Source organism: Arachis ipaensis, chromosome B9, assembly GCF_059453495.1.
Source record: "Arachis ipaensis isolate K30076 ecotype BB chromosome B9, ASM5945349v1, whole genome shotgun sequence".
Taxonomy (NCBI): domain Eukaryota; kingdom Viridiplantae; phylum Streptophyta; class Magnoliopsida; order Fabales; family Fabaceae; genus Arachis; species Arachis ipaensis.
In genome coordinates, this window is record NC_142444.1 from 159,061,010 (window position 1) to 159,074,570 (window position 13,561).

The window sequence follows — 13,561 nt, forward strand, 5'->3', positions numbered from 1 at the left end:
CACCGACAGAAAGGGTAAATTCTGTCGAAACTGTAACCGTTCTGGGCACCTCTTCCCCGACTGTCCTTCTGTTGAATGTCGCACATGCCACCAGAAAGGTCATCTTAGCTACCATTGTTCACAGCTGTTCTGCCGTTACTGCAAGCTCTCGGGACATTTAATTACTGCCTGTCCTACTCGCCCACCACGTCCTAGTCCACTCAACTCGTCTCCTGTCTCTCTTTCTGATATTGCATCTCTTCTTCAGCGTCTTCTCTCTGTTTCTGGTAATACCCCTGCTGCTTTTTCCACCTCTCCAGGTAATTCTAAATGGTACTTTGACTCGGGTTGTTTTAATCACATGTCTCCGTTGCGTAATATTTTCTCGTCCATGTACCACTACAAATGGACCTTCTGTCAATACTGCAAATGGCTCCCTCTTGCACGCAACACACAAGGGTTCTATATCCTAGTCAACTCTTAATCTTCCTGATACTTATTATATTCCCAAATTAAACTTCAATCTTATTTCTGTTGGTCAACTTATTGATATGGATTTTGAAATCACTTTTTCTGTTTCTGGTTGTCGTGTACAGGATCCTCGGACGGGACAAATCATCGGGACTGGACGTAAGGTCGGAAGGTTGTTTGAACTCGATAATCTTTATATTCCTCCTGTACTAAATCTCTGTGCTGCTTCTTCTCCCTTTACCCTCCACTTATGGCATCAGCGTCTTGCCCACACCTCCCTAGGAAAATTGCGTCCTCTTGTCTCTCAGGGTGTTTTAGGTCAGGTTCCAAATGAATATTTTGATTGCATTTCTTGTCAAACTGCCAAACAACCTGCTTTATCTTTTTACAATAATTCTAATTGATCCTAATTATATTCTAACAATTATAATTAACTATTAAAATTAATTATTATATATAATATATTTGTGTATAAATATATATATTATTTAATTTATTTTTAATATATTTTATACAAATAACTAATTTTAGTAACTGATTTTAATGTAAACTAATATGAATGGTTAGTGTTTAATTTGTTTGACAAGTTGTTTGAAGCTTATATTCTCTTTGTGAAATAAATAGGTCGCATAAACGATAAAAGCTGGGACCCCTTACTTTATAACAAATCACATTCAATTATGTACAAATCTTCACATGAATATGTACCTTTTCTTCTTCTTTTCTGTTTCTGTTTTTTTCCTCTTATATAATTTAGGTCTAAGTTTACCTACCCATGCGCTGCAAGCCACCTCCATTATCTGATAACAGGTTATTATTATTTTTTCTTTTGGAATTACAGGTTCCTTTTTTTGGGTCAAGGTATTACAGGTTATTTTTTTTTTTGTTTGCACCAGGATATCCATCAGGCCGCCGGAAGCCCAATGACTAATCCCTCGGATACTGCAGAGACAAAGTGGGCGACCTTCCCAAACAAGCAAGCTGGTATTACACGTTATTATTTATAGTAGGACCTCATCTTTTAACATGAGCCCAATGAGTAGCCCACTATGAAGCTTAAATTAAGCCCAACTCATCGATGCTGGGCCCATTGAAAATAAAAAGAATGTGTTTGCCTGTTGTTTGAGGGTATTTCCAAGTAAGAGGAAAATGAACAATAGCATTGAGTAATGAGTATGATGGGGAGGGAAATGAGAGGTGTGAGGCTGTGGTGAGACATGGAATCAAAAACATGAATCATAATTGGTGCAAGTCATATTACCTTATCCATATATCCACATCCAAATCCAAATCCACACCACCCATCTAAATTTCAAAATAATACCTCTTCCTGAATCCTGATTCCAATTGATCTCCATCTCATTGTATCCTCTCATCCTGAAATGGCAATGGCAACACAAGCCTCCCTCTTCACTCCACCACTCTCTGCTTCCAAGCCCAGCGACCGTGCATGGAAGCAACCACCCGCAGTGTCCTTCCCCACCGCAAAGCCCCAGCTCAGGTTCGCAACCATAAGAGCTTCGGCTGCAGAGGAGAAAGTAGAGGCTGCAGCACCTGTGGCTGAGAAGGAGGAGGCACCAGTGGGGTTCACCCCACCTGAGCTGGATCCAAACACGCCATCCCCAATATTCGGAGGAAGCACTGGAGGGCTATTGAGAAAGGCCCAAGTGGAAGAGTTCTATGTGATAACATGGGATTCCCCAAAAGAACAGATCTTTGAGATGCCCACAGGTGGCGCCGCCATAATGAGGCAGGGTCCGAACCTTCTGAAGCTTGCAAGGAAAGAGCAGTGCCTTGCTCTTGGGACAAGGCTTCGGTCAAAGTACAAGATCAAGTACCAGTTCTATAGGGTCTTCCCCAACGGCGAGGTCCAATACTTGCATCCCAAGGATGGTGTTTACCCTGAGAAAGTCAACGCTGGTCGCCAAGGTGTTGGTCAGAACTTCAGGTCCATTGGCAAGAACGTTAGCCCCATTGAGGTTAAGTTCACTGGCAAACAACCCTATGATTTGTAATTCCAACTTCTCTTGATGAATCATTGGTTCCCTGATTGGGTTTTTCTCTTGTACTTATTATGATCATATTTATATGTGACAAATTAAATGTATGTTAAGCTCTGTACCTTTATGGTTTTCCTTTCCCCTTTTTATATTTTGAAGGGATTAGTATCATCAACATGTTTTCGAATATCTATAAAAAAAAAAAAAACATGTTTTGGAATATGATGAATTTACTTTAGCTTAGCTTGATCAAGCCTACTCGCGCGGACAAATTCTCTGTATGTGAGGATAGAATTCTTAAAACATATGTAGAGACAAAGAAGAAAGAGACTCATATTGCAACTTACAAGGTGATGCATTTCCCATTGGCATCACCATACACTCAGAATCGGATCACCACATTCATTTTCTGTTTGGTTATCACCATAAAGCATAAATACTACCTCACCAACTAATTAGGAATATTTTGAGCTTCCGAAATATCTAATACGTACGAGGTGATTGAAGACTCAGTTTCTTTTCGGTGCATCATCGTTACTAAAATGCTCATTAATTGATATTTATAAATCACTCACAGTAATAGAGTAAACTTTATTCTTAAACCACTTGATATTTTAAGATGTACAGGTATAATAGGAAATAATAATATTATTATTATATTACATCTTACAGTAAATTATGCACATGATTAAAATGACGCCAATAATATAGGGGTCCTTGTGATTTTTTATTTATGTTCATTAATTATCCTTGTGAATTGGTTGGGAAGTTGGGTATGTACAACAAGATGGGCCTTGTAAGCCCACACCTAACACCCCAAAATAAATGTAATGATCAGGCTCCAACTGCTGCAGTGGTTAGCACAGCCTCTAGATCGCTCTTAGAACGTGTCAACGTTTCATCAGCACCGTCCATTTCGCTTACCCATATCTCGGGAATTACTTGAGGAACACTGTGCACACTCTCCACAGCATAATCTGCTCCTTTGCATTTCACTGTCTTCCCAACCTTCACAAATCAACCCAAAAGCCATCAATTAGTTCTAATTATAAAACACTTGGTAATGAAATGAAACTTCATACTTCTACGCTGGTTTAGAAATTAAATTAGAATATTACCAGAGCTGTGTGAAGACCCGTTTCTTTTCCCGCCGCAATATTGCGAGCGCTGTCATCCAGAAACAACTGCAAACATGCATTCGATTTTTTAAAATTTTGAATTATCTTCCTTCTAAGCGATTATATTAAAAATTTAACTTAGTTTTGTTTTCATTATACCGTGTGACGTGGATCCACGTTGGCAGCTTGGAGAGCCACCTTAAAGGCTTCCAGCGACGGTTTGAGGAGAACCGGGAACTCATCGGGTCGGGTCGCGTTGGGTAGGTTCGGGTTAATGGTCTCGAAGCATATGATCTGTTCGAAGCAGTCCTTTATACCAAGGCGGTCTAACACCGTCAGCGCGTGAACCCGGTCCGAGTTGGTAAATATCTTGAGCATAGAAATAAAAATAATTTTGCAATTTTAGTAATAGTATATATTTCGTGAAATTATTACAAAAATATTTGGTAACTAAAGAAAATCAGCCAAAAATAATTATAATTTGTCTTATTTAATATTCATTAATTGTTACGATAATTAATTAATGCTAAATAAGAGAAATTCTGACTATTTTATTTGTCTAATTATTATACGAGAGAATTGAACATTTAAACGTACAAGTTTCCTTTGGTTGATACTGCATAGGAGGTTGCGTAACTGGACATCAGGCTTGATCACCTCGTACGGTAGCCTTCCGTGCACGAAACTGTATTTGGTGTCACAAATTAAAATTGATCAGCTTAAACAAGTAATTAAGTAGTTGTTAGAGATGTAATTAATGAATAGTCACTCACCTGTGGTAATCTTCTGCAGTTATGTCGTAGCCTAGTGCCTGCAGATTAAGAAATTAAGCTGAGGAATGAGGGTGGGAAAAGGGATTAGGGTAGAAGTGAATAGTGAATAGTGAATAGTGAATACTACTACTGACACGCAAACCGGCGAGGGTGCTTCCGTAATTTCTGAAGAGTTCAACGCGGAGTGTGGAGGCTTGCGTGTGGGAGAATCCACATTTCTCGATGAGGAAGAGTTCGATGTTCTTCTTCACGCACTTGTCGATTCCCAGGGTTGATGAGTACAAGGTGTCATCCAAATCTGCTTGTTCAATTCACAGATGGAATTAGAGAAAACAAGAAGAAATTAAAAGCTTGTTCAATTATAAGAGAGTTACCGAAGAGGATGCAATGGAAGGGAGAAGTGGAGAATCCCATTCTTGTTTTTGATGAGAGGAAACGAGAGAGGGAGAGCGAAAATGAAGCTTCAGCTGAGGTCAATTTAAAGGGAAGGAGATGATGACGTCGAGCACGTGGATTGGATAGGCATTGAAAAATAATAGTGAAGATGTTGCGAACCGAGTACAGCAGAGGGAATGGACCGGGCCCCACACCATTGGCGCGTACTTCTAACTACCATCTACTCTATTACATATACGTGGACCAAAATACCCCCCACGAAACAACTAATTTCAATATATGTATGGGATATGATGATGGGGCAAATTCGGAAGTTGATAACTTGCTATTTGTTTACCTATCATGCCATTTTGTTCTATGAGGAGTCAGATATGCACACTGAATTATTTATCACAATTTAGAAACTAAGTTATTATTATTTATTCATATATCGTTTTTTAAGTTAGATTTATTTATGAGAGCATATTAGTCATTAGTCACTAGTCATTTTGCATGGCATCTAATCATCTATCAATATTCGGGCAAATGTTGGAGTAGATAAATTTAGAACCACATACCCTGGTTTCAAATCAGGTAAGCACAACTAATTAAATAAAATTTTTAAGAATAATCCTCGTCATGAATCATAATGGAAAACAAATAATAAACAATAATACGTCACCCAACTTACGTACTCAACCCTCCAATGACAAACGACAAACGACAGTTTTGGAATCCAATTGAAGTGGAATAATAACGCACCGACGGAAATCATTTACAAACTCCACATATTCTTTTTCTTTTATGCTTCTATGAATATGAATACAACTTATAAATTTTAATTTTTCATTATTTTGGGTAACAAATTAAATACTATACTGTTTTTTACGCGTTTATTCCCATAAAAATAGACATGTGAAAAGTGTGACTTATTAATTTATTATAGATTCTTTGTAGAATGCATTCTAGGATCCACTAATTTCCACGATGCTCCATTAACGATAAAAAGTAGAAGAGAGCATCAGTACCCAGTAGTACTATAGAATAACATCGATTACTCGAGCTTGTAAATTAAGCGGATAAGAACAAGCACTCTGATGTTAATTAATATATTTAATAAATTTTTTTTTATTATGAGTACGTACAATAATAATCAAGGAACAACTATACTAAAGTGTACGTGCCTTCCATTCTATGCATCTATCTTGTTGAAGATAGATAAGGGCAAATGAAAACTCTTCTGGTTCTGGATAGGATCGGAAATTTAATAACACCATGTATTGTAAGCGATGACTCACTAGTAATAATAAGACAACTTTATATCAGAACTTATTAAAAGTTGGAGTTTTATTGTTTTTATATTATTTTTGTTGTCTAGTCTTCGGGTTTGCTACTTGCTAGTGCCAACTCAAATCCAACAAATTATGAAAACCAAGATTAATATCTTTTCTAACTCATCGTTTTTAAGAGTCCGTTATACATTTAAACAATTTTATATTTAAATTTATTCAAGTTATTTAGTTTATCCTACAAAATTTTATTGTCTTTTTTTTTTTTCTTTATCTTTCTCCTCTTTTTTTTCATTTTTTTTATTATCGTCATTGTTATCACTATCATACCATCACCTCCTCCTCCTCCTCCTCCTCCTCTTTTTTTTTATTTGAATTTTTTTTATCTCCTTCTTCCTTTTCTTCTTCATCCTCCATCATCATTATTGTTATCACCAATAACACCAACATTTTGCTAACATTTTTATTGATTCTGATTCTCTGTGGTAATCGAATGAATCGAAAATATTATCAAAACAAAATCATTGTATACCAAATGAACAAAAAATGGTCTATTATATAAATTCAAATTCAGAAATACCTGCGTATCGAATGAACTGAAAATTAGCTCAAAACAAAATCATTGTATAATACCAAATGAACAAAAAATTGTCCATTATATAAATTCGAATTCGATAATAACGATAACGACGATACGTATTAGAAGATAGAAGACAATGATAATAACGATGATGATGACGATGATGATGATGATGATGGAGGAGGAGACGAAATTCTAATAGGAAGAAGAGGTGCTGTTGGTGATGATGGTAACAAAATTAAAAAATAATAAAAAAGGAGGAGAAGAAGAAGACGTAGCATCCGAAATTGAAGCGCAAAGGAACGAGAAAACAGGAAAAAGAAACACGTAACTCAAATCACTTGAATGAAGTTGGATGTAAAATTGCTTGAACGTGAAAAATTACTCTTCTAAGAAATATATATAATTTCTAATGTATTTAATATGTGTAATAGGATAAATATGAGAGATGTTTTGTGCATAATTTAAAAAAAAATGTTATTTGTACACTAAAATTAGCTATCAATATATTTATATATAAATATATGTGTGATTTAATTTATTTTTAATGTGTATTTATATTCTAATATGTATTTTATACTAGTGGCTGATTTTAATATATGTGCACGTAACATAGTTTTTTTTTAAAATTATCTTTCATCATACATAATTTATAAAAAAGTATACTTTGCAATATCTGAAATTTGAATTTATGATTTTCTAATTTGAATATGAGATAATTAACATCTTAAATAACATTATGTTAATGCTTATTTATGTAAAATATTATTTATATAAGGAAAGAATGATATTAAAGTATTTTAAAGAGTGTATGTACTAGACTACTAGTTGATGAGATATTATCATCTTCTGAGAAATATTTAAAGTGTCTTAGATATCACTATAAATAATTTTGTTATTTAAATATGTAAGTTTGCAATTTTTTCTCAATGGATATAGTTTCTTTTTTTTACTAAACATGTTATTTCTCTAGTATTTTTTTTTAATTTAAGGAAATTAAATTTTCTTATTTGAAAAAAATTGTATTAGTTGGCCAATATTTTTTAATCCATTCATTCTAAATAATTATATCTATTACATTTTAAGTTACTCTCTAGAACTTTCTCAAATTAATTATGAGTTTGTATCATGTGAACTTGAGAGTAGTGATTTAGAAACTTAGCCGTGTGAAAGTTCCTTGTGAAACTTTAATTTGAACAATTGAAACGAGGGGATGCTCCCATAAAGACGCAGAAAATATTTTTTTTTTAAAGATATTTTTTAATAATTAAGATTTAACACATATAATCAATTAAATTATGTTATTTTTTTTAAAATTAGGTCAGACAAATTAATTTGACCGAAAAATAGTAAATTAAATTTTGAATCCGTCTAAATTAATATTATTTTTTATAAAAAATAACTACAATACCCCTATTATATAAAATAACTAAAATATTCTTATTATATATATTAATTTTGAGAATTCTAAATTTTAGTCATTTTCTTCTCTATTGTTATACGATTAGAATTTAAAATTTTCAATATATATATATATATATATATATAATAGAAATATTTTAGTTATATTTTATAATAGAGATATTATAGTAATTTTTTTTATTAACTGATTTGTCTAGTCTAATTTTAATAAAAATAATATAATTTAATTGATTATATGTGTTAAATTTTAATTTTTAAAAAATATCTTTATAAAAAGACGTTTTTAATATCTTTATCTAAGTCGCTTCGCTTCCTTCCAATGAAACAAGCTGATTTGCAATTTAGTGATTTTTGTCTTTTGTTCCATCTCTTTTTATCACCATTCGAGTTCTTAACGTAATTATAAATTAGACTCCTCGAATTTCATATACAATTATACATGGACTTAAAAGATACTAATTCAAATTGCAATCTTATATACTCATTTCACTTGACTTGGTTTAATTATTTCAATCAAGAAACTAAATCCTACAATACAATAAAGAGTCTTAATCAAACTAAGCCTTATACGAAAAGAACACAACAAGATCCATAAAAATAATTGCTATTATAAAAACATGACAAGCCCAATGAAGTAACCGATGAGATATATAATATATCTGACTTGGATTAATTTGTTCCACTTAACATTAATCCAAAATAATATAAAAGAGGACTGAATTATATTAGATCAAACAACTTTAACAGCAAATATTGAGTGTGATTGATGATGAGTGACGACGAAAACAATAATGTGGCTTTCATCATGCACCAAAGAGCGTAACGGGAAATCAAATTAAATTAAAAATTCAATAATGTATTCTGAGCGATATGATAATCGGGTTTGATTAAGAAAGGGTAGAATGTGTTTTGTCTCAAGCAACAAATACAACTAACCAATGTATCAAACAGTGTTATATGTTACGTAAATGTGCCTATCATTGATTACTCAACCACCTTAATTTAAGATATAAACAAGACATCTCGTTGTTATTGGTCGGTGCATTGTGATCATGGGATGTATACTGATTTATATAATGTAATAATATAGAAATTGCATTATATATGATGTATGATTGTATACCAAGGCATGAAATAATTAGCAATCACTTCATCGCTCTTAAAAGAAAGTGCAAAACCTTCAATGTCCACATCAGATGAATAATATTTTTATTAGAGGATCAAATTGAGATGGGTAAAGAAGATTATTAATAGTTCTTATCATCCAAGTCTCTTGTTACTAAATAGCTCCTAAATTAATTTTATTTTTGTAATTTGGGGTCCAATTTTTCTTTTTTTTTTTTTTGGGTTGGATAAGAATATATCTTTTTTTTTTTGGATTTGATAAGAATATATATTGATCACACCCGTATTCCAAATTTAGGCCCATGCCTTTACCCAACTTTTGCTTAATAAAGCCAAGCCCATTAAACTAATTTGGGTTAGTCAAGTCGAGTGGTCTTGTGTATGTAACAACCTATTGGTCAGCGACAAACCGGTAAATAGAGTTCAGATCCATAATGAATTGAGATAATATTCAATTTGGTCCCTGAATTTACACGCGAGTCTCAATTTAGCCCCTAAAGTTTCAGTTGCCTCTATTTAGTCTCCAAACTTTGTGAACATAACTCATGTTAGTCCTTGAAACAATTTTCAACGTACAAATGTTAACGGAACACTATCGTGACAGCCGGATGCCACAATAAACTTTGTAAAATGATGTTGTTTTGGTTTTGGCACTCAAATAACCTAAAAACAACATCCTAAATGATGTTTATTAAAATTTTACCTAACAAAATAAGTAATACGATGCCGTTTTTGAGCTATTTAAATGTGAAAACCAAAACGAGATCATTTTACAAGTTTTAACGTGACATGTGATAGTCTACAACAACGTCCTATTAACGTTTTTATACTAAAAATGGTCTTAGGGACTAATATGAGGCACGTTTATAGAGGTAATTAAAATTTCAGAGGCTAAATTGAGACTCGCGTGTAAGTTTAGAAACCAAATTGAGTATTATGTCGTAATGAATTAGTCCTTTAGCAAAAAAAAATAAAAAAACAAACCCATTATGATAGATTCATAGTACTAGTAACCATCCTTGTACTTCCGTTAAGTAGTTGACTATATCTGCATATTCGTAGAAAAAAGGACCTTTTTTGAGTACCCTTTTTGAGCGAACAACACACTAAGGAAGGAAAAATAAAAGAGAAGAACAAAGCTAGGTAAGGGAACACATGAAAAAAAAAAATCAAAGAAAAACATAACATGGGATTTCACTTGTTTTCTTTATATATGTTGTGATACTTGTTGTGAAGCTTGGTTAATTAAGCGTGCTTGCCATGGCCATGTATGAACCTTGCAGCTTCCTCTGTGTATACATGAGTTTCATTGTCCAACCTATTAATAGTGTCTATGCTTGTCAACAATAGATATTTGAGAGACGCAAAAGTTACAAACTTATAATTTGATTTCACTTACGAATTGCGAACAACTTTGCTCAATGTTGAGGCTGATGAGAATGTTTTGCCATCCAGATATCTATTTTCCCCCTTAATCCTTTCTCTCATTCTCATGTCTATCTCTTCTGCATTCAACTCTAATGGAAAATCTGAAGCCTGTTATATTCCAAGAGCAAAAGAATGATTAAGATATGATGAGGTCCATTTCCTACTGTGACATAACATATAAAACAATTTCTTAAAATTTATGATAAAGTAATAATCTTTACCATGACCCATCCCCAGATATCAGCATAGGATGGGATATGAGCTGAGTAAGCCACAACATCTGCAAAAGTGGTCAACTGCTTAATTTGGTAACTTTCAAATCAAAATAGCATTACATAAAGAAGGGTAAAAGATTACTTACACTTAAAAACCTGTTTCAATGTGTTGTAGATAGATGAAAAGACCTCAGTGTGGCTGAATATTCCAGCAGGTCCTGCCTGAACAATATAGAAATGTTACTTTAATTTTGTTTCCTCTAATAAATGTTTGATTCATGTTATGGACATTGGTCTTATAGTACCTGTGTCACAAATATGCCACCCTCCTTCAGTCTTGGTTTGACAGTGAACTCATAGAAGGATTTTGTGTAAAGTTTATAACAAGGGCCTCCATCAATGGGGTCTGCTAAGTCCCCAACTATCACATCATACCTCTCTTCTCCAGCTTCTAACTCAGCCCTTTAATTCATCATGACACATTCTGTTAGAATTTATTCATTCCTAGCTAATAGAAAGCACAAGAGTTTATTATTTCATGATCAATAATTCAGGAAGCACAAGAGTTTATTATTTGATTATTATCAGACCTGGCATCATTGATGATGACCTTAAGTCTTGGATCACAGAAAGCTTCCCCATTAGCTACCAAGTATGATTTGCAAAAGTCCACCACCTCCTGATGTGATAAAATCAAGCATCAATGAAAATGGAATTGGTTAATAATCTGGCTCCATCATCATGTATAATAATAATTTGCTAACTTAGTACTTAGGAGGTTTTAATTTAATTTACCTCATCAATGTCACACATTATAACTTGGTCAATGGTGTTATGCCTCAGCAGTTCCCTTGCAGTGGATCCTTCTCCTCCCCCCATAATAAAAACATTTTTTGGGCTGAATGAACAAAAGTTCAATGTAAATCATATGGGATTGGGAATGAATTAGATTCTTAAAGAACATAGAGGAGGGAGTTACTTAGGATGGTGAAGGACTGGTGGATGAACAAGACATTCATGGTAGATAAATTCATCTGTCTCAGCACTCTGAAGCTTCCCATCAATTACCAATGCCTGCAACAACCACATAAATTTAGTTTCCTCTTCATAAAGGCATATATATCTAATTCTTTTATATAATGATCCAAGAAGGCTCACCTTTCCAAAGGGCTTTGTGTCCAACAGTGCAATATCTTGGTATTGGCTAGCTCCTGTATGCAATATACTACACCCACAAAGATAGAAAAAGAAAGTAATCTTATGATAGTGTCTTTGAAACAAATTAATAAGATATTTGATATAGTGCTAAAGTTTGCAATAGAAAAAAGCCCTGTCTTTGTTTTCATTATATGTTGTCTTTTGTCTCCCTATCATGGAGACAGGTGAAAAGAGCTTATGACTTTGTAGGATCACTTCTACTTTTGCTTTTCCTAACATGAGAAGTAGTTGCAATCACCAAATTGTTGGTGATATTCTTGCTTCTTTTTACCCAAAGATAAAAGGTATCAAGGTAAAAGCAAAACTTCATTTGATTCTGAGCAGTTAAGGAAACTAAACTGTAATGTGGTTTCTCTAAACAGCAGATATGATACATTTGGGTTGCCTAATTAAGAATTTGGAAGAAGAGTAGTTAAAAAGATGTACCTATTAAGAGCAAAACACCATCTTAAGTTGTCTTCAATCTCTTCTTCATACCAACAGCTCTTCCTATAACCATTCAGAGAATGGCTCTGTCCATTTGAGAGAGCTACCTCACCCATATCTTCCAAAACTTTGACAAATTAAAGAGAGCTAGAGAGGAGAAGTGGAGTGGAGAGAATGGAGAATGGGAGGAGAATATATAGAAGGTGAAGGGACAATGATGATTGATATCAAAGAAATCTAGCAAAGCCAAGTTGAAAAGAGAAATGATATCCTCCTGTACCAAAGAATCTCTGGGAAGTTTCTGAGGTTGATTTCAGTCACAATGCATGTAGCTATATACTCCTATGTGTTCAATCCATTATAAAGTTCAATCACACGTACAAACTGAATAGTTTATTTTTACCATGTCCATGTGAAAATGTAATATAAAGTAACACTTCTTTTTTGTGTAAATTAGATTACCATAATCTTGCTTTTGTGACAACATTAATACATATTTGAAAGTTGTCCATGTGTACTATATATTATATACTATGATCCGGTGGGTATTCTTCCATCTACTTGTAATCATGGCCTACAACTAAACTATAAAGAGCACGCAAATTTATCCATTGCAGCATCGGTATTTGAATATTAAAAGGTGGATGTGTCATTTTAAATCCATGTAACAGGATATAAAGGTGGAAAACAACACTAGCTAGGATGGTATTCAGTATTCAAATTTAAGCATAGTGAAATAAGTGTTAACATAAAGTATAATATAATATCTTTTAGATGTATAAAGTATAAACCAAAATTTTCCTATATATAGTATGTGATATTTATATCAATAATCATAACCTTAATTACTAGATAGATGACATGGATATTGTTCGATGTATATTTCAGTTCTTGAAATAATTAAATTTTATTCTTCTTCTTTAAGGATGAAGTATAATTCAACTTTCTGAAGAAAATAGGGTAGACTGCAAAATGCATGCATTTTGATGCTCAAGTGAACTCAGAGAATATTTTATCAAAGATTTTTTAAAAATAGAATTTAGAATATAGCTTTTGTGCATTTCTTCAACTCACCTGAGAGGTCGTAAATTCGAATTTCTTTATTTTTGGTAAAAAAAAATGACCAAATTACATATATCAAC

The 13,561-nt window shown here is 33.3% G+C and overlaps 3 protein-coding genes across 3 annotated transcripts; 1 reads left to right on the top strand and 2 right to left on the bottom strand.

The window, feature by feature from the left end:
- Positions 1 to 1,438: 1,438 nt before the first annotated feature.
- LOC107617169 (photosystem I reaction center subunit II, chloroplastic) lies at positions 1,439 to 2,670 on the top strand. Its single transcript, XM_016318947.3, has one exon. The coding sequence runs from the start codon at positions 1,833 to 1,835 to the stop codon at positions 2,463 to 2,465; it is 633 nt and encodes a 210-aa protein (XP_016174433.1). The 5' UTR covers positions 1,439 to 1,832; the 3' UTR covers positions 2,466 to 2,670.
- Positions 2,671 to 3,003: 333 nt separating this feature from the next.
- On the bottom strand, positions 3,004 to 4,848 carry LOC107617168 (Haloacid dehalogenase-like hydrolase (HAD) superfamily protein). Its single transcript, XM_016318946.3, has 7 exons — positions 4,716 to 4,848; positions 4,476 to 4,639; positions 4,342 to 4,379; positions 4,166 to 4,253; positions 3,728 to 3,937; positions 3,569 to 3,634; positions 3,004 to 3,458 (listed from the first exon to the last, which is right to left on the bottom strand). Exons 1-7 carry the CDS (start codon positions 4,753 to 4,755, stop codon positions 3,285 to 3,287), a joined length of 780 nt encoding a protein of 259 aa, XP_016174432.1. The 5' UTR covers positions 4,756 to 4,848; the 3' UTR covers positions 3,004 to 3,284.
- A 5,275-nt stretch (positions 4,849 to 10,123) lies between these two features.
- LOC107617166 (thermospermine synthase ACL5) lies at positions 10,124 to 12,978 on the bottom strand. Its single transcript, XM_016318944.3, has 10 exons — positions 12,420 to 12,978; positions 11,934 to 12,000; positions 11,755 to 11,849; positions 11,571 to 11,673; positions 11,366 to 11,454; positions 11,081 to 11,237; positions 10,922 to 10,997; positions 10,782 to 10,840; positions 10,532 to 10,668; positions 10,124 to 10,450 (listed from the first exon to the last, which is right to left on the bottom strand). The coding sequence occupies exons 1-10, from the start codon at positions 12,533 to 12,535 to the stop codon at positions 10,378 to 10,380; spliced, it is 972 nt and encodes a 323-aa protein (XP_016174430.1). The 5' UTR covers positions 12,536 to 12,978; the 3' UTR covers positions 10,124 to 10,377.
- Between the last annotated feature and the right edge of the window lie 583 nt (positions 12,979 to 13,561).

Coding starts and splice junctions, on each gene's coding strand:
- LOC107617169 (XM_016318947.3), top strand. CDS start 1,833: ATGGCAATGGCAACACAAGCCTCCCTCTTCACTCCACCACTCTCTGCT.
- LOC107617168 (XM_016318946.3), bottom strand. CDS start 4,755: ATGGGATTCTCCACTTCTCCCTTCCATTGCATCCTCTTCG. Junction 4,380..4,475: donor GCACCCTCGCCGGTTTGCGT/GTCAGTAGTAGT, acceptor CTTAATCTGCAG/GCACTAGGCTACGACATAAC. Junction 3,459..3,568: donor CGGGTCTTCACACAGCTCTG/GTAATATTCTAA, acceptor TGATTTGTGAAG/GTTGGGAAGACAGTGAAATG.
- LOC107617166 (XM_016318944.3), bottom strand. CDS start 12,535: ATGGGTGAGGTAGCTCTCTCAAATGGACAGAGCCATTCTCTGAATGGT. Junction 11,674..11,754: donor CCAGTCCTTCACCATCCTAA/GTAACTCCCTCC, acceptor TTGTTCATTCAG/CCCAAAAAATGTTTTTATTA. Junction 11,238..11,365: donor GTCATCATCAATGATGCCAG/GTCTGATAATAA, acceptor GATGAATTAAAG/GGCTGAGTTAGAAGCTGGAG.